The sequence below is a fragment of the Hydra vulgaris genome, chromosome 06 (assembly GCF_038396675.1).
Source record: "Hydra vulgaris chromosome 06, alternate assembly HydraT2T_AEP".
In the NCBI taxonomy this organism is placed as follows: domain Eukaryota; kingdom Metazoa; phylum Cnidaria; class Hydrozoa; order Anthoathecata; family Hydridae; genus Hydra; species Hydra vulgaris.
This window is the reverse complement of record NC_088925.1, coordinates 27,246,396-27,265,378: the sequence shown is the minus strand read 5'-3', so window position 1 is coordinate 27,265,378 and position 18,983 is coordinate 27,246,396. Positions and strand designations below refer to the sequence as shown.

At 27.1% G+C, this 18,983-nt stretch overlaps 1 protein-coding gene across 5 annotated transcripts; it reads right to left on the bottom strand.

Moving 5' to 3' along the window:
- Window positions 1-469: 469 nt before the first annotated feature.
- Window positions 470-17,573, bottom strand: LOC100211405 (uncharacterized). Of its 5 annotated transcripts, none has more exons than XM_065799743.1 (7): window positions 17,415-17,573; window positions 15,740-15,819; window positions 9,102-9,212; window positions 2,922-3,114; window positions 1,186-1,233; window positions 1,001-1,067; window positions 470-921 (listed from the first exon to the last, which is right to left on the bottom strand). In XM_065799743.1, exons 1-7 carry the CDS (start codon window positions 17,461-17,463, stop codon window positions 807-809), a joined length of 663 nt encoding a protein of 220 aa, XP_065655815.1. In that variant the 5' UTR covers window positions 17,464-17,573; the 3' UTR covers window positions 470-806. The 5 variants fall into 5 exon arrangements, with proteins under 5 accessions (XP_065655815.1, XP_065655816.1, XP_065655817.1 ...); XM_065799744.1 differs by having other exon boundaries at window positions 1,186-1,230; XM_065799745.1 differs by lacking the exon at window positions 9,102-9,212 and having other exon boundaries at window positions 17,415-17,572.
- Window positions 17,574-18,983: the final 1,410 nt, after the last annotated feature.

Genomic DNA, 18,983 nt, shown 5'->3' with positions numbered 1-18,983 from the left:
CGCTACCTTACTTATCATTTATAGATTTGTTTTTTTTATGTAATATTTATATATTCCATTTAATATATCATATATTTCTTGATATTAATAAAAAAATAATTAAAAGAATATGAAGAAGTTTTTTTTTTAGCAATTTCTTAAATGTAAATTAAAAGTGTTTTTATCATGCATTGTTTATGAGTGACATTATGGATAAATCTAACAGAGTCACTTTGCTATGGATTTAAATTATAAATTGAAAATATTTGCATAAAGTAAGTCATGCGGTTTGTTTTCAAGATTCCTGGGGTGAAGCTAGGAAAACAATAATGCAAAAATAAATATATAAAAAACAAACACAATAATATCAAATGAAATTATATTTTGGTACCAACTAGTGATACCTTTGATCAGTGATTGAAGCCCTAACTTTAATAATTAAGCTGATTATTCGTTTTCTATTGATATATTTTGAAATTTTTAAAGAGACTTAATAAATACTTTTATTTATTGTACAGTTTAAGCTTTATTTACATTTGTGGGTTTTAATAAAACATCTGTTTTTCTCTTCTACACATTATAGCATCTTTGGATATTTACAGAGATTGAGGGAAAATTTGAATCCAAGTTCTCAATAGTCTAAAAAAAAACTCGTCTTAATGACATGAGCTCATTAAAAATCTGTGGGCGATGATTGGAGAGCTTTTCTGCACCTCTTCTTACATTGTGACTGCAATGATATCAAAGCACCAAACAGAAATAAGGGAAAACTCCGTTGAACCTTTGTTTAAGATTTCAGAGATTTTGCTCATTAATATAAACATAAATCATCGTTTTCCTTTTATAAACATTTTTTCAATTAATGGTTTAAGTGAAGATAAATTCTTGTCTGGACAGCCATTAGTTTTAGATATACAGTTGATAGTTGTATTAAGACAACGACTAAAAAAATTGTTTTTATTTCTATATTTGCTTTAAAATAACAAGTTTTATTGTTAAAAATATAAGTACAAAAACTTACCAAGTTCTACATTCACTATTGATGAATGTTGCATTGTGCTTAATTGTAGTATTTTTATATTCGCAGTCTAAAATAAAATAAAATTTTTATATGCCTTGCAATCCTAAAGGTATTACATCATCTGTTAAACTAGTTCAAATTATGAATTTAAAAAAATATATTGAAAATTAATATTAAGTTAAAACCTTGCGAATTGTCGTACGTGTACACAGATGGTTTGTAAGCATTTGCTACTAAAGAGAGGTAAAAAATTTATTTTAATAACTATAAAAAAAAAACAATTTATTTTTTATTCTTTAATTTAATAGTTATTTATTGTCACTTCTTCTGACCATTCTTATTAGAGGCAAGCAAAGAGAAGGATGGGTGTAGGAAAGTAGCTTCTAGCCGCCGAATAAAAATACGCCATAATTTAATTATGGTTTTAAAGATCATTTATTCAAGTTTTTAGATCTTTAATGTCTTAGAATGGAATAAATCCTTGAAAAAAACCATTTATTATAAAAATTTACAGATAGAATAAAAATAGAGTAACACAAAAATTAGTATAGCTGAACGCAATTCTAATAAACGGTTTAGTCAGATTTGGAGTCTTTAACTTGTTAGATTTCCTCCGTGACTGCAAAATTGATAGTGCAAAAAAGCTTTACATTACTTACATATAAAACACTTTGCACTGTTAACAAACAGTCTAAGATTGGTTATAATTTTAAGTGGGTAGTTTAACCCTTTCATTCAATGCCACCAATTTTTCCTTCAAATTTAAAAGAAATTTTGTGATTTGCTTAAATTCTAATTTGGTGATGTGTTAAGCTAAAGTTCATTTTCAACAACTTTAACACATAAATTTCAAAAATATTTTTACACCATCAAGTAGGTTTTTGTATAATTAAACACATCGATACAAATCATATGCAGTAATTTGTATATCTTGTGTAATAGTAATAATAACCTTATGTTAGCATATTTTAGTATCTTGTATAACAATTCGTATCTTATGTAACCATTGCTACAAGTTTATTACCACATGAAATAATTGATATTTTATCTTGATTCATACGTGTAGTAGTGATTCGTATTATGTGTATATGATATGTATAAGCAATTATATGTGCTTTTTAGAAATGTTAAAAAAATAATATCATGTGAAAATATTACTGTTTTTATTCATATCACGTGTTGAGTTGGAACTATGATTGTTTGTATCTTGTTTTATCGTTGGTATCTTATGTATCTTGATTTGTAATATGTGATCTTTTGTAACGATTAGTATCATGTCATAGGTGGTCATTCGTCAATAGTTTTTCTACAATGATATAAAAATAGTTTTTAGTAAAAAAAGTTTTTTAATCTTTTTAAATTCCTTTTAGTATTCAAGATATTAATGAACTCTAAACAATAGTTTCGGTTGTATCTATTTTTTCCAATTATGTTTTAGATAGTGTTCTTTTTTTTTATTTCGTATTTTTTACTTATGTTAAAAATGCCGTTTGATCTTCCAATAAATAATAAAATGTCTTGTAGTTGTAAACAAATACCTTGAACATTTTTTACTTATTGAAAACATTGGATTTTAATTTAAAGATTTTATATTTTTTTAACCTGACTTCATGGCAAATATAGATAAGAATTATGTAAGCTCTTATTTCGCAACTTTTTGAATTTTTTTTTAGTTATACAAGAAAGTTCTATTTGAAACTTATAAAATATTAATTTAATTTTAATTTTAGTTCTTTAATATTATATTAATTTTACTTGAGCGGATGATGGAGAAAAAAGTATAAAATTAGTCAAAGGATATTAATTTATGCAAATACATTTGAAATACTCAACAAAATAATGATACTTTAAACAGATTAAGAGTGAACAAATAGTTAGTTAAAAAAGCACTAATATTATATATAGATCAATCAATTCTTACATATTTCATTTTCCGTTATTACAGGAGTGCATTTTTTAACACATCCGTCTGAACAACATTTTAAACCAATCAAACAATCCAGATCGTTTTTACAATTTGATATAGACGAGAAACACGGAACTTGCGAGTGAGTAGAATGAACTTCATTATCAATGTAGCTTGGACAAAGGCCACGGAGCTCTTTAAATATGTTCTAAAAAGAATGAAACTGAAGATTTTGATGTATGCACATATTTTTGAAGCAAATATTTACTCAAATATAATACGTAAAAATTGTAAACTACGATTTAGTGGATTTACGTTAACAGTTTTACATTTTATATTGTTTGTTTAGTCAATAAATACAATGGCTTTGAGTTGTTTTTGTTCACTGCTACTTTGATCTGTTCAATATCTGATATTAACAAACTGCATAATAATAAAATAAATTTTTATCTTTAAACCTTATGCTCTCTCATTTATTTAAAACATCTGAAATATCTATACTAATCTGTGCAGTGAAACTTAGGAGCCAGTATACAATTATTGCATAAGAGCTATTGTTCTTTTTGCAACTATCTCTCTCCACTAAAAATAAATAATCTGCCTTTTTTAAAAATCTCTTACGATGTTTTTTAAGTGATCTGTCTAAATAAAAATGGAATATTCAAAATGTTTAAAACTCGACAGGTTATAAAAACTAATTTCAAATATAAATAAAGTTCAAAGATAAAGAAAGTTGATAAATAATATCCATAAAATTTTTCCCATATAAAATTTTAAGAATATTTGTCAACGTGTCCTTCGTATTGGAATTTCTAATTTGATGTTATTTTGGCAAACAAGAAAACGTACCATGCATTGAGCGTATACGCAAATGAACAAAGAAATTTGCTGCCCGCTGTCATTTTTCCATTCAATTGACTTCAAAAATGAGGTTGAAGTATAAAATACTCTATCACAGTAAAAAAATAAAATAAATTGTTTTATTTTCACAAATTACTCATTATATACACTTGAGTTTAAAATCCTAATGAACAGTTTAATTTCCTCGAGGTGGTCGGAAAATAAAAACTTTTCTAATATTACTTTACTTTTTAAGCTATATTATAATTTAAAAATGATAAAAATTTAGATAATATGAATAAAAAATCTTTTAAAACGTTATTTATTTTATTTATTTGGCGGTGACTTGGTTCAAAAGCTTGATCAGTAATATAACTATTATTACTATTTTTTTTGATTTGCTGACAGGGTAGCTAAATTTTGTTCACATTTGTTTACTCAATTATTACATTTACTAATATATTTTTACCAAATACTTGAATAACAGGTTTTGCAATAATTTTAATTATTTTAAATAATATCATGCAATTATACCTTACTGGAACTTGGTATCCCCCGAGCGTCATTATTGCAAATTTCCAAAACAAGGACAATTACACATAAGCGGCAAAAATACATCATATCCATTTTAGTTAAGTCTTTAAAAAATAAAATTCTTTTCTTCAAATCCAAAAGTTTAGTTTTTATCGGTTTCATACGAAACAGTTGCTTTGCAGACTTTGGTTCTTTTTTTATGGAAGCTCTAACAAATCGCGTTTTAATTCACTGATAGATATTATTATTTGTTTTGCGTTGCTTTTTGGCATAAAGGCAACTCTCCTTCGATCAACTTTGTTAAAATTAGTGCCAAAGGAGGGTGGACGTTAAAAATATCCTAGCAAGTCAAGTAAAACAGCATGAAAACATAATTCAATTCAAAATGCGTATTTATTATACTTTCAGAAATGATGTTTTTTGTGGCAAAAGAGTTTCCAATGAGTTATATTGTTACTACAATACGAAGATATGACAGAGATTCGGTGAGTATCAATTTACATTTATGGTTGTTTTTAGGGTCGCATAAGGAACGCTATATTTATTTAAGTTTGATTTTGTTTGTTTAAATAATAGTCTTTTGTTTTATTAAAAAACTTTTATCTTGTTTTATTTAAAAGCTTTTATTTTCGCAAAATAAGTTGAGGTGTTATTTTAATAAGAAAATTCTTTTCCTCGATTTAAAAATAAAATTTATCAAATGAACGGGAAAAAATTTATTAACTAAAATTATTTTTTATACCTAATTGGTTTTAGTGTTTTACATCAAGCAGAATTACAATACAACATTTTTTGGCTTAGTAAACTGATAACCGTTGTTATGCCAATAAAAATTATGAACATCGACGTCATTCATCGAATTTTTGTTTTTTATTTTTCTTATTTTTCTTATGCGGAAAAGCTCCTCTTTTTAAAACAAACTCTTAAAATAACCGTTTTGAACAAAACTTTACATACAAACAAAATATTTTTAATGATGATAGTGATTTTAAAATTAAGTCCATTTAGCTCAGTGGTTGAGTTGGTCCTGCCAATTAAAATAGTAGGTATATTGGTGACAATAATAATAGTAAAACAATCTTTGACAGTAGACAACGTTGTTTTTGTAATAGCGGCACGCTTCAAGCGCATTTAGGTATTTAACAAACAACTAAAGCATTTAAATATGATAAACTTATTTTTTTCTGAATTAAACTATAGTGGTGTGTGTACACTTTTGATTGAGTTTTAAAATTAGATATCTTGAATTTATAAAAGAAGTTTTGAAAGTAGACCCTCCCACGCCTCATTAATATACTTTTAGTAAATATGCATTTATAAAACAAACTAAGTATATCGTATATCTATAATCAACAAGTTATAATTTATTTTATAACTATAAAGAAAAGTAATACTGATAATATAGTTCTCTATTAAGATAATGAAAGTTATTGTCCTATTAGTTTTAAAAAGCAATTACTTTTAAAAAGCAAGTACCGTTTATAAATTGATGTAGGATGAATTCGAGCTGAATATATCTAAAGGCGAAAGTAAGTTTACACAGCCCCTCTACCAACTCACTAAAAAAAAAAAAGAAAAAAAAAGAATCTAAATATCAACAAACATCAGATTCTAACGTAGTTTTATACGAACTAAATTTTTAGTTATTTTTATTTTTTATATGATAAAACATTTACGTTTTTTTAAAAATCGTTTTCACTTTTTGAAAAATTTGAGCCATTGATTAAAGTTGTTTTTTAAAATAGTTATTTCTTAAAACTCACAAAAGGTGAAGATAGACTAAGATAACGCTAAAATTGCGTTTTCGTCAGCATTTTTAATAAGAGAAACTTGTAAAAAATTTATGCCTTTTTATTTGGCCCAAGCCTAATTGTAGTCATGTTACCATTAAAAGTTAGTTATAAAAAAAATATTAGTATTAAAAAAATATAATAATAACTAATAATAACAAAAGAAGCAACAATAAATACCAGCCATTAGTGTTATTAGAAACCGCTTAAACTAAGAAGTAGTTGACTTGTTAGCAACACTTGCCGTGGTTAGGTATGGTTGTGCATTTTTTCTGCATATCAAGTCAAATAATGCAATAACAAAACAAGTTTTATAACAAGAATACAACTAAATTTTCATAAATACATCCAGTATTAGGTTTTCGTCAAATATTGTAAAAAAAAGCAAACAATTAGTTTATTAGCTTAAATTTTGCAGGAAAAACAAAAGTTTTATATGTCAACACTATGTTGCTAAGATTGTTGTTAGAGAAAAAAAAATAAAGCAACCTGCACTTCCTGAAATTGCATAGAAGTTAGACACATAACAAGTTTTTTTAAAATATTTTAAATAATCGACTTTTGAAATAAAAGTATTCCTTTTTTTTTAATTTAAAAGTCAAGGGATTTAAATATAAAAGTATCGGTCTTAAGCTTTTAAAAAATTAAAAAATAATTTATTTATTTTTTATTCGAATTTTATACTAGTTTTAGTTAATAATTCATTCAATTTTTTGTGTTTCTTGTATATAAATTCAAGCTAAATTTTTACTCATTATTCTTTTAAAGAATAGATAAAGCAATTATGATTTCAAAATTACCAGTAACTAAGTAGTTAATTTTTAAAATTTTTTCCTGATTTAAAAGGCTTACTTTCTACTAATTTATGTTAAGTTTAAAAAAAAAAAAAACAGTTCATATACAAATTACGTCATCATAAACTGTTACAATCTTTTATTATTGAAGCAATTTAAAAACAATAAAAATTTTTATCCTAAGGCTTTAAGTAACTAATCTAACTGGCTCTAAATAACCACTGATAAGATTGAAATTACTGAAAAAGTTGATGAATTTAGAGATGGCAAGTATAGAGGTTTTGTACATCTAAACTTTCCAGTGGCGGCTGGGAAGCCCCAGTAGCCACTGCGAGACAGTGTGGGGCTACTACCCAGAAGCACCCACCCTGCATACCAAAAAATTGACCTATATATAATATAATAATCTGCAATAAGAAAAAATTAAATTTCTCATGAAGTCTATTTAGCAGACTTTAGCAGATGCCTGTTCGGCGACAATGAACTTGTCATATTGATTTTTGAACTCGTTTTTTTTTTTTGACGCTTCTTGAATCGATAACTTGATTAGGCAACTTATTCCATAAGAATCCTGTTTGTAAAGAAGTAATATGTAGCTTGGTTTTTTGTAAATTGTCTTGTCAGTCTTAAGTTAGAGCCTCTAACATTACTTGCAGCCCTTGTGCTAAAAGGGAATGTGGTATGACATTGATATGAAACCAATTTACTTCGTTAAACCTCTTGAGTGCTTTAAAATATTGTATCATTTCCCCTCGTTGCCTTCTTTGTTCTAGAGTTTGTAGATTGAGATAAGTTAGATGGGCTTTGTAATCTAAATTTCTTATTGCTGGAACAAGTTTAGTTGCTCTTTTCTGGAGGGCTTCTAGAGCCCTTATGTCTTTTTTTTGAAAAGGATTCCAAACAGATGCACAGTATTCCAAATGAGGTCGAACAAAGGTTGTAAACAATCTAACAAAAATAGTCCCGTCCAAGATTTGAATGTTCGCTTAAGCATACCAAGGATTATATTTGCTTTATTTATTGCATGTCTGATGTGGTAATTTCATTTTAATTTATTGTTAAAATTACACCAAGATTTCGCTCAATTTTTGTTGTTTCAAGGTTAAAAACAGCTCCAATATCATCTTTCATAGTGAAGTAACAGTTATCTAGATTTTTGCTTGGTTTTTCACCAAATTTTATAACTTTACATTTCTCAATATTGAAGGTTATCTCCCATAGTTTAGATCAGTCTATGAAGGCGTCAAGGTCATTCTGATATGATATCCATATTGTTTTTGATCGTAGCAACGAACTGACGAAGCTCTTGACTATTTCTGGCATGTCATTTATATATATCAAAAACAGTAGTGGACCAATAACCAATCCTTGTGGTACGCCACTTGTTACCTTTGCTCAGTCGGAATACACCCCCCCCTAAGACTACTCGCTGTCGTCTACTTTTTAAAAAATCAGAAATCCAAGCAATTAATTTTACATCAAACCCATACCCATTAAGTCTTATTTTCAGTAGTTCGTGGCTTACTCTGTCAAAAGCTTTGGAAAAGTCTAGTAAGATTAGGACAGCCATAAAATTATGGTATAGTGCCTCTGTAATTATATCTAACACCTCTAAGCAGTTTGTGGCACAAAATTTACCACTAACAAACCCATGCTGGTGAATAGATAGTAGTTTGAGTTTAGCAAGGCAAAACAAAAAATTTTCATGACAATAACGGCTTTGACCAATCTTTTTGCACTACCACGTATCTTACATGCACTACTACGAAAAGCATTAACAACAAAAAAGTATGTGAAAAATGTAGAAAAATAAAGAAAAGTAAGTAAAGAATGAAAAAGAACTAAATGAAGCTTTAATTTTTTAAGTTACTTTTTTTCAATAATGTGCTGAAGCTAACAATTGAGGAGAGCAACTCAGTTAGAGATTTCAGCTAATACCTTTGGAGCTGAACTATTAAATGGCAAATGTGCAGTTACGTTGACGCAATAATTGCATCCTTGAATAAATGGCAAAAGTTCCAGTTGTTACTGAAACCAATATTGAGTTATAGAACTTATTTTTGCAGATAAAAGATATCAGTCAGAAAGTCAAAAAAAAAACTTTTATGTAATATTCTAAGTAATAAAAGTTCCAGCGATATCTGTTCTGTTCATGTTTATTGTCAGTACTATTTTGCTTCTCTAAGTAAAAACGCAGTAAGCAACAAAACTATTGTTATCAGAAAAAGTTTTTTTACATTTAATGTAAGTCCTGTCTGTATGTTACACTTCTTAAAAAAATTTTTTTTTTGATGTGCATTTTTTTTGAAATGATTTTTTCTTCGGATGTTTTTATCTGATAGGATACACTAAACAAAAAAAAATACAATATTAGTTATATCAAAATATTTCCTGCACTAAACAAAAAAAAAACAACAACAAAATACAATATTAAGACGTTTGATGCAATAATCTTAAGTTTTGAATTTTGCTTTTACTAAGAGGCGCAGTATTTATATTTATTTTTTATATCATTTATTACTTTCTGTTTCTAAAAATGTTATTTCTGTTATGTATGAACTTAAGAGTATAACAAGTATCGTACTGTTAATACAATACTTGTTGTCAGGGGCGCTGATAGGTGGGCAAACGGTGCATTTAGTTTTGGATGCTGCAGGCCCAGGAGTTTCTTATCAAAAAATACAGAAAAAAATACAATACAGCAAAATTTATGAAGACACCAGTAAAGTACTGGGAGGCGTAAAGCTTTCGGCTTCTCTGCTTGTTATACTATTGACTATCTAAACGGTGAATAAATGCACCACTGCCTTGAGTCTGTTTAAAATCTTTATCTAAATAGAATTGACATATAAAAGACGTCTTACAGACGTCACAAGTCTGTTGGACGTCCTACGAACGTCTGTGCCCACTGGGTATGTTGTGACGAAGAAAAAAAAGGTTTACAAAATATTAGATTATTTTTGTTTTTTCTGTATTCACATTGTTTTAAAGTATGTATATTCAAAATTTATGAGTTTATCTAGTATTTTGACAAAGAAACAGTTCGGAAATATCTTAAAATTAGTATCAACGATATTTTGTAAAATTTCTTTTAAGAGTTCTTTCTATTAGTATCTCGCACTTACACCCAATAATTTAAAAAATTTTCAGAGTATTTCTTAAACTAAGTAGTTAATTTGAAACAATGCATGTGTAATTTGTGTATTAATGGAGTTATTAATTAAAATTCTAATTGTTAATTGAACAATTTCCCCTTGATTAATAGATTAAATTTGCCATTTTTAAAATTGAAAATAATTGGCGTTTTATAACAACAGAGTTATACTTTTATCTAGTACTGCTAAAAATATAAACGAATATTACGTTTTTTAGTGGGTACTTATCAATATTCAAGTGCAAAAATTGTCGAATCTAAAGTGATACTTCTATCTTAGCACTAGCGAATAGTGTTTTTTTTAAACGAATAGTTATTCGCTTAACTTCGGTACCGAAGTTTAACGAAATTACTGTTCGTTAAACAAACAGTACTATTCGCTTATCGAATAGTACTATTCGCTTATCGAATAGTACTATTCGCTTATCGAATAGTACTATTCGCTTATCGAATAGTACTATTCGCTTATCGAATAGTACTATTCGCTTATCGAATAGTACTATTCGCTTATCGAATAGTACTATTCGCTTATCGAATAGTACTATTCGCTTATCGAATAGTACTATTCGCTTATCGAATAGTACTATTCGCTTATCGAATAGTACTATTCGCTTATCGAATAGTACTATTCGCTTATCGAATAGTACTATTCGCTTATCGAATAGTACTATTCGCTTATCGAATAGTACTATTCGCTTATCGAATAGTACTATTCGCTTATCGAATAGTACTATTCGCTTATCGAATAGTACTATTCGCTTATCGAATAGTACTATTCGCTTATCGAATAGTACTATTCGCTTATCGAATAGTACTATTCGCTTATCGAATAGTACTATTCGCTTATCGAATAGTACTATTCGCTTATCGAATAGTACTATTCGCTTATCGAATAGTACTATTCGCTTATCGAATAGTACTATTCGCTTATCGAATAGTACTATTCGCTTATCGAATAGTACTATTCGCTTATCGAATAGTACTATTCGCTTATCGAATAGTACTATTCGCTTATCGAATAGTACTATTCGCTTATCGAATAGTACTATTCGCTTATCGAATAGTACTATTCGCTTATCGAATAGTACTATTCGCTTATCGAATAGCACTATTCGCTTATTTACTCGTTAAGTGAGTATTACTATTGGTTAAACGAATAGTACTATACGCTTACAATTCGTTTATAAATGATACTACTTGTTAAGTGAATAGTACTATTCGTTAAACTTTGTAACTGAAGTTTAACAAATATTTGCTATTCGACTTCGTTTAACTTCTCCTACCGAAGTTAAACGAACTTCGCCGGTGCCTACACCTATCAACAACTAAATTTAAACAATTTTATTTAAACTTTTATTACATTGGTCTAGAATTAAAAAACAAAAACAAAAATTTGATTTTTGTAAGATTAAAAAAACAAAACTATTGCACATAAATAGTCCTTTTTTTAATCAGAAAAGTATTTTTTGAGGACTATTTTTCTGTCAAAAACAACGGTAGAATAAAAAGTATTTTGCGACATTTGAAACGATAACGACAGCAGTTTACAACATTTATAACAATAACGACAGAAATTTGATCACGAGGGTTGCATGCTAAATAGGCTACTAAAAATTTGCAAGAACAGCAAGACAGCAATTGGGTTCAGAAATTGCTAGCTACATTTTGTTAGCTTCAATGTAAAAAATGTAGATAAAAAGGGATATAAATTGAATAACGGTTACGCATTTTTAAACGTTGATGCTTTTACTGTTAAATTAAAATACAAAAGCAGTTGATATCATGACCCGTGAGAATATTTTAGGGAATGATAAGATTATTTTTGATGGTTACTAGTGTATAGGTCTGAAAACACTGATAAACAAATAAAATTTTATTGTGAAAATCTTGTTAACTAGGTGGTTTTTTAAAACAAATTAAATATGCTGATTTCAAATATGCAAACCATTTTTCACCATCACGTCAAGTTGTAAAGATATTTGGGTTCAAATCTTTAGTATTTAAGGTAAAGTCCCTAATATTGTCGAAAAAAAAGTTATTCAACAGTATGTCAACCTGGGTCTCAAAAGAAGCGTATTTTCATAGAGATTTGAGAAAAGATAAATATTTTTACTTAAAATTTATTTACAAAAAAAATTATGTGAAAAAATGATAAAGACTTTAAAAAAAATTTTAACAAAATGTTTCTCAGCAATAATACAAAAAGTACTTATTTTTATTACAAACAAATACCATTTTTAAAATCTCTATGAAAATACGCTTCTTTTGAGAACCAGGTTGACATACTTTTGAATAACTTTTTTTTCGACAATATTAGGGACTTTACCTTAAATACCAAAGATTTGAACCCAAATATCTTTACAACTTGACGTGATGGTGAAAAATGGTTTGCATATTTGAAATCAGCATATTTAATTTGTTTTAAAAAACCACCTAGTTAACAAGATTTGCACAATAAAATTTTATTTGTTTATCAGTGAAATCGGACTACAGAGTTCGCAGCAAAAAACCAGATTTTGCATTAAAATGCATTGAAAAAACTGATGTTTGCTTACACTTTTGGGTGTTTTATAATCTTTTTCTTTGATGATTGAAGTTTGATTTCTTGTGTAGTTCGTATGATATCTTAGTTTTTTCACGTATTTAGTTAAAGGTTATGTCATATTAAGTGACATAATTATGTAAACTGCATTATGTGCTCCACATGTGTCTTAATAATGTAAACTGTATTATGTGCTCCACTGATCATCAGATTATATATCAATCATAAACTACATTAGAATTTTACACTTTTATTTGACTTATAAACACTATGACCACATGTGGGCCACATATAACTTTCTTGTTGGGTAGTGCTGAAAAAACATTAATTTTTATCACTTTTACTTTTAAATAATGCATAATTAATGAGGCTTTTCAATAAAGGAAAAAAAATCTTTAGCTTAAAGTGAAAATCATAGCTTCATATTACCAGATCAGACCAGATAATAGGTGAAAAGTTGTTTTAAAGGCAGAAATTTTGAAATTAAATTTTGTTCAGCGATTCCAATCCAATATTTAGGAAGCTATAACCAATATTGACTCCAGTTACAATGTACTCATCTTTCTGATGACTAGATTGTAAAACATTGACCAAGTTCACATTGGAAGTACACTGGAAACAGATGTGCTTTGCCAACTGAAAAAAGTTAACAGTCAAAACTGAGTCTTTGTAAAAAAAAGTGGCTTTTAATAGTTAAGAAATTGAAAAGCATTGGCTGAATTATAAATTTTTTCTTTTGAGCTTCTTAAGAGTGGAACGGCAACAACTGCAAATGTCATTTGGGACTCTGTAATCACGACAAAAAGCAATAAATCTTTCTAATTTACTCATGGGATTTTAGTGTGATTTGGCATTATTTTAAATTTTTTCATCAAAAACCAAAATCATATTACAAAATAAGCAAATTTTATTTTTCTTAAAAAAGAAAAAAATAATCATACTTTTTTTTTAAATCAAAAAATTCAAAACAAATGAAAAACTCGTTTGATAATACTTCTATAAACAAATAACACCTTTTATAAATAAATATTTGATAGCGAAGGTAATTAAGGTTAATTCCAGATATTTGATGTGATTTTTAAAATCGGATTTTCTTATGCAGATGGTGTAACCAGGTTTTGAAACATATGATGATACTAGAATATTGAGATTCTTTAATTGTTAAAAAACAAAAAACAAATCCTAGAGCTTAACTAATTGTTAAAAACATTGATTTATAAAATTAAAATAATCTCATTACAAAAAAATTTAAACGAAAAGTTTTTGTTTTAAAATGCGCCGGCAAACAGCAAGTCTTCAATCAGTTTGGGTCAAAATTCTCATCTGATTGGAGTTTGTAGATGTAATACAGATCTATATTTTATACAAAAGTGAGGCTATTAATTAAGTTGTATATATAAGCGAGGCTATCAAAAAAGCTATAAAGTCTTCTTGGTTAAATAGCTCATTAGTTTAAAGTTAGGAAGAATGAAACTGGATGACAACTGTTCTTTTGCTTTTTCTGCCGAGAACAAGGTACTAGTAAAAGTTTTTTTGTCGATAACTTTAGATCTGCAATACTAGGGGCGAATGCAGCACTTTTTGGTGTTTGAGATAGCTAACTTCCAGGCATGAAGCAAACTCCAAACATTTATATATTTTTACTTATTTGCAAAAAACTGCAATGATTGGGAACAAAATAACCCGAAAATTTTCGCCTTCCTAGCCCCGAACGTGAGAGTAACAAGTTTATTAAACAATTTATTTTCAATTTACTACTAAATTTATGTTAATTGAATAATTTAAACTTCATAGAATAATATTTGAGGGTTCAAAAATTATGGCTATATATAGCTTAAAACCCCCTCAATTTGAGGGGGTTGATAGTTGTTCTACAAAATTAAAATTTACCGATGAATAAAAATTTAGTTAAGAATAGTAAAAAAATATTTTATCAACTTTAAATTTTGATACACTGATTTTAAAAGTTTGACTTCTTTAACCAGTGTGTCACAATTCCGCGGCGCTCTGTGACTAGACCAATAGGTCTTCCTGAAGTACCGCAAAAACCAGAAAATAAAAATGATTCTTCGAGTTAAAAAATATTACTGGAAAATCTTTTGTAGATATATCCAGAAATTTAATAATAAAAGAAGAAAGAAAATGCATCTCTTTTGTTTCGGCACTTGACTTTGCAGTATCATAGCATTGAGGAATAAAAGACTTTGAACTGATAAAACCTTATAAAAGTATTTTGTTTTTACAATAAAATCAAGTCAACGAGGTCAAGTTTACTGTTTTCTTAAGCGAATTAACAAAAGAAGAGACTAATAGTTAACTGTCTTATTTTAATAATTTAAATGAGTATAAATCAAATCCAAAATTATTAGATAATGCTTTAAAATACTTAAATAAAAATTAGGCTGCAAGATATATATGTAAAACAAAAATTAGATTGATGAAATAGCAGAAATGATCTCATAAACAAATTAGGCAATAGTCCAATTGGCAAAGACGTCCGCAAAATTCTATAGGACGTCGTTTAGACGTCACAAGTCTGTAGGATGTCAAGCGGACGTTCTGTGCTTGCTGGAAGAAAGACCTAAGAGACTAACGTGTAATTTGTCTCTTTAAAATATTTTGACTTTTATTAAACATTATTGGATAAACATATAACATTTTGTATCATGTATAAACATTTTATTTTATATATGCATAACATTTGTTGTTATATATGTATAACATAATGTATAAACATTTTACTTTATATATATGTGTAACATTTGTATCATGTATTTTATTAAACATATTAAACATTATTTTGATTTTTATTAAACATAGGTTTATTAAACAGGTTTAATAAACCTATGTTTAATAGGTTTATTAAAATAAATTAAATAGGTTTATTAAAATTGTTTAATAGGTTTAATAGGTTTAATAGGTTTGTTTAATAGGTTTATTAAAATTTATTAAATAGGTTTATTAAAATTTTTATTAAACATAGATTTTTATTAAACAGTTAAACTCTTTTAAAAAGGTTAAAAGATATATAATGCTAAGTTTTTACCATCTGCTGTAAAAGCAGAAAAAAATTTTAGTTGCCCTGATTTGTTTATTACAAAGTAAAGAACTAGTTTAAAAGACGATATTAAAAATAAGTTATGCTTTTGAAGATTGTATCTCATAAAAAAAACAACAACCTTAAAACATAGCAGTATACTTTCTGTAAATACCCAGCCATAAAAAGTTACGCAAGATTTCTGTTGCGACTTTAAAACCCCTAAAACAAAGAGAATAACACGTGTCAAAAATAGAGTTTCAATTCCGTGAAATTAACAAATAATAATAATTATACCCTAACTGGTGTTTCGTTAAATACTATTTACCGAAACACCAGTTAAGGTATTAAACTTTTTAATTAATGATTTCAACGTAACAGAAAGGTAGTATGATATTACACTATTAACTTGCGTAATGTAAAACCAATAATAAAAGCACGCGACGTTTAGTTTTGACTTTAAAACCTCATAAAACACGTGTTAAATTTCTCTTAGAAAACACTAATTCTCTGCTTATTGCATTTGCAATTTTGAATATTGTATCTCCGATTCTGACGTTAATTTACGATATTGTATGCTACAAACATCAACTGATTTATTTAGCTTTAGGCGCATCTGATTGAGGATTTGGTTTTAGACAGGTTTTCTAAAATGAAAAAATTTTTTCGCAGTCGGAATCGGAGTTTGATAAAAGAGCTTATCGTTAGTGAAGTATTTTTTTTTTGTTGCATTATCTTTAACAACAAAAATAAATTTAAATTCTTATAATTTTTTAACTTTCATCAAGGAAATTTTGTTAAAATCTAAAAGATATAAACTTCAATTTAATTCAATCTTTTTTCATGTTTTTATAAAATGGTATTATGTTAAAAAAACATATCATTAGTGCCCCAAATTTCATAAAAAATTTTCCGCTATGTATTTCTAAAAAAAAAAAGCTCCTTAAATTTGTGACAGTGCCCCTAAATTTGAAAATGGGCTCCCTAAACTAGATAGGCTTCCCCAAACCCACCAATTAGGGTGTGAGGGGTAGCTAAGCCACGGCTCTGTGTTTTTTTGTATTACAGTTATTCAAAAGATTACTTGTTATAACATTTGCACAAAAAAAAAAAAAAAATTTGGAATAAAAGTCGTTAAAAAATTGGTATTAAAACCGTTTTGTCTCTAAAATGAGACAAATATGCAAATAAAAAATGTATACAAAATTACAAAAATTATAAAAAAAAGGGGCGATGTTAAATAATTGCCAAAGATGGATTTTTAAAAAAAGTACGGAAAAGTACAAACGATAATAAAGATTTTCAGATGAGAAATAAGGAAAAAGTTAGTAATGGATAAAAGAAATTGCTATAAGGATGTCTTTCTAACCTCCTTGTTAGTACTTAAATGAATAAAAAAAAATCTTGTTATTACGTTATATATATATATATATATATATATATATATATATATATATATATATATATATATATATATATATATATATATATATATATATATATATATATATAAAATATATATATAAAATATGTATATAATATATATATATATAATTTAGCACACGTTGTTTAAAAACCAAAATGATTGGTTAATATTCAATGAAATTTGTAATATCTATAGAAAATGTACAAAACTAAGATCAGTATTTGATTGGGAATAAATTCCAGCTTTGTATGTAGTAAACAAACAGCATTCTTCAAACTTTTCATTGTAACATTTCTTCAGCAACAGATTTATAAAAGTAGTATAAACCACTAAGATTCTAAATGGATTAAAAAACTTTTTTGCAGTGGCAATAAAAATATTCAATACATACCAAGATATTGCATTTTAAAACCTTTTAGTGTGTAATCAGCTGTCATCATACAAAAATAAAGATTACAAACTCAATTCTTGACTCTCCACAACTAAACGCACTTTTCATTTATATGACCAAAATAATTTGAGCAAGTCTTTTATAAACAACAGCTCGCGCTTTTTTTAAATGCAAACTCATCAAAATATAAATTATGCCAATCAAATACAAACAAAATTTACGATTGGATAGCTTTAATATAAATAACAATTACTCACATTAGTTGTTTTGGTAACTCGCACAATTGCTATACTTTAAATGTCAATCATTTCAACTGGTAATTCCATTGGGATGTTTTTTGTTTATATGAAACCAAAATTTATTACGTATTTAATGAATAAGAAAATAAAAATAAATATCGAAATATTTTACAGAACGCTCTTTAAAAAAATCTTACTCTTAACGTTACCAGAACAGAATTTAAACTATTATTGCTTATACGCATTTGTATCTTATGTTTAAAACATTATAACTAAGCATTTTCCTATTAAATTGGAAACTACTATTTAAGACATAAATTCATTATAAGGTACTTACACTTAACTTCTGCAAAAACATCTTTTTATTAACTTAATGCGACTTGGTTAAACTAATAAGTGAAACGATATAAAATAATTTTAAACAACTTTAAAATAAAATAATTTTAAAAAAATCAACATTGAAATAAAATTTAGTTGTTTTTGTTAAATTAAAACAAAGTTTTGGAAAAATGTAAATAATAGTATTTCTATAATGATTTGACAAAAGTTCTTAATCTTAGTTATAAGAGTAACTTTAATGATTACAAGAGCTTAATTCTAACAAAAACAAAATGTTTGAAAAAATCAAAATGCACGATAATTCTGCCTAGACATGCCTAAAGCGTTTTATAAAAACATGTTTGTATTTTTTAGCATTTTAATTATCAATTGTAATTACTCTTTTGCTGCAATAAGTGGATTTTGGTCAGCACGCCCAAAAAATCTATTTATGCACTTTTTATTATTTTGCGTTTGGTCATTGAGATGAAAGTTTAAAAAAACTCCGAAAACCTTCGGAGTTTTTTTAAACTGATGTTGGAACATAAATTGTGTGATTTTGAATACATTTATTTCATAAATATCAAGTGCCCTCATACTTCTTAAAAGAAGTTTAGCGTTTGTGAAGCGATTTTGAAAGTAAATAATGCGTGCTGCATGATTTTGTTGTTTGAGGAGACATTTGAGTTTAGATTTGTTTGTACTACCCCAAACAATGTTACCATAAGATAAATAACTATGTACGAATGCAAAATATAGCTGAGTTAGGGTAGATTTGTCTAAGATTTGACGGGTTTTATATAAAATACTAATATTTCTTAAGATTTTATTGCTAATATATTTAATATGATCTCTCCAGGATAAGTTTTCATCTATTAAGACACCAAGTAATTTATTTGTGAAAGAGCGCTCAATTTCCATGTTATTTATATATAGCATTGGTAAGAATTTAGGAATATATTGAAACTTTCGTTTAGAATGGAATAAGGAAAACTTAGTTTTAACAGTGTTT

Bases quoted from the DNA above. Each gene is read 5' to 3' on its own strand.
- LOC100211405 (XM_065799743.1), bottom strand. From the start codon at position 17,463: ATGATGACAGCTGATTACACACTAAAAGGTTTTAAAATGCAATATCTT. The intron at 3,115-9,101 runs GTAAAAAAACTT...CATTCTTTTTAG, and splicing joins AGACAGGACTTACATTAAAT to AACATATTTAAAGAGCTCCG. The intron at 1,234-2,921 runs GTAAGAATTGAT...ACCTCTCTTTAG, and splicing joins AATAACGGAAAATGAAATAT to TAGCAAATGCTTACAAACCA.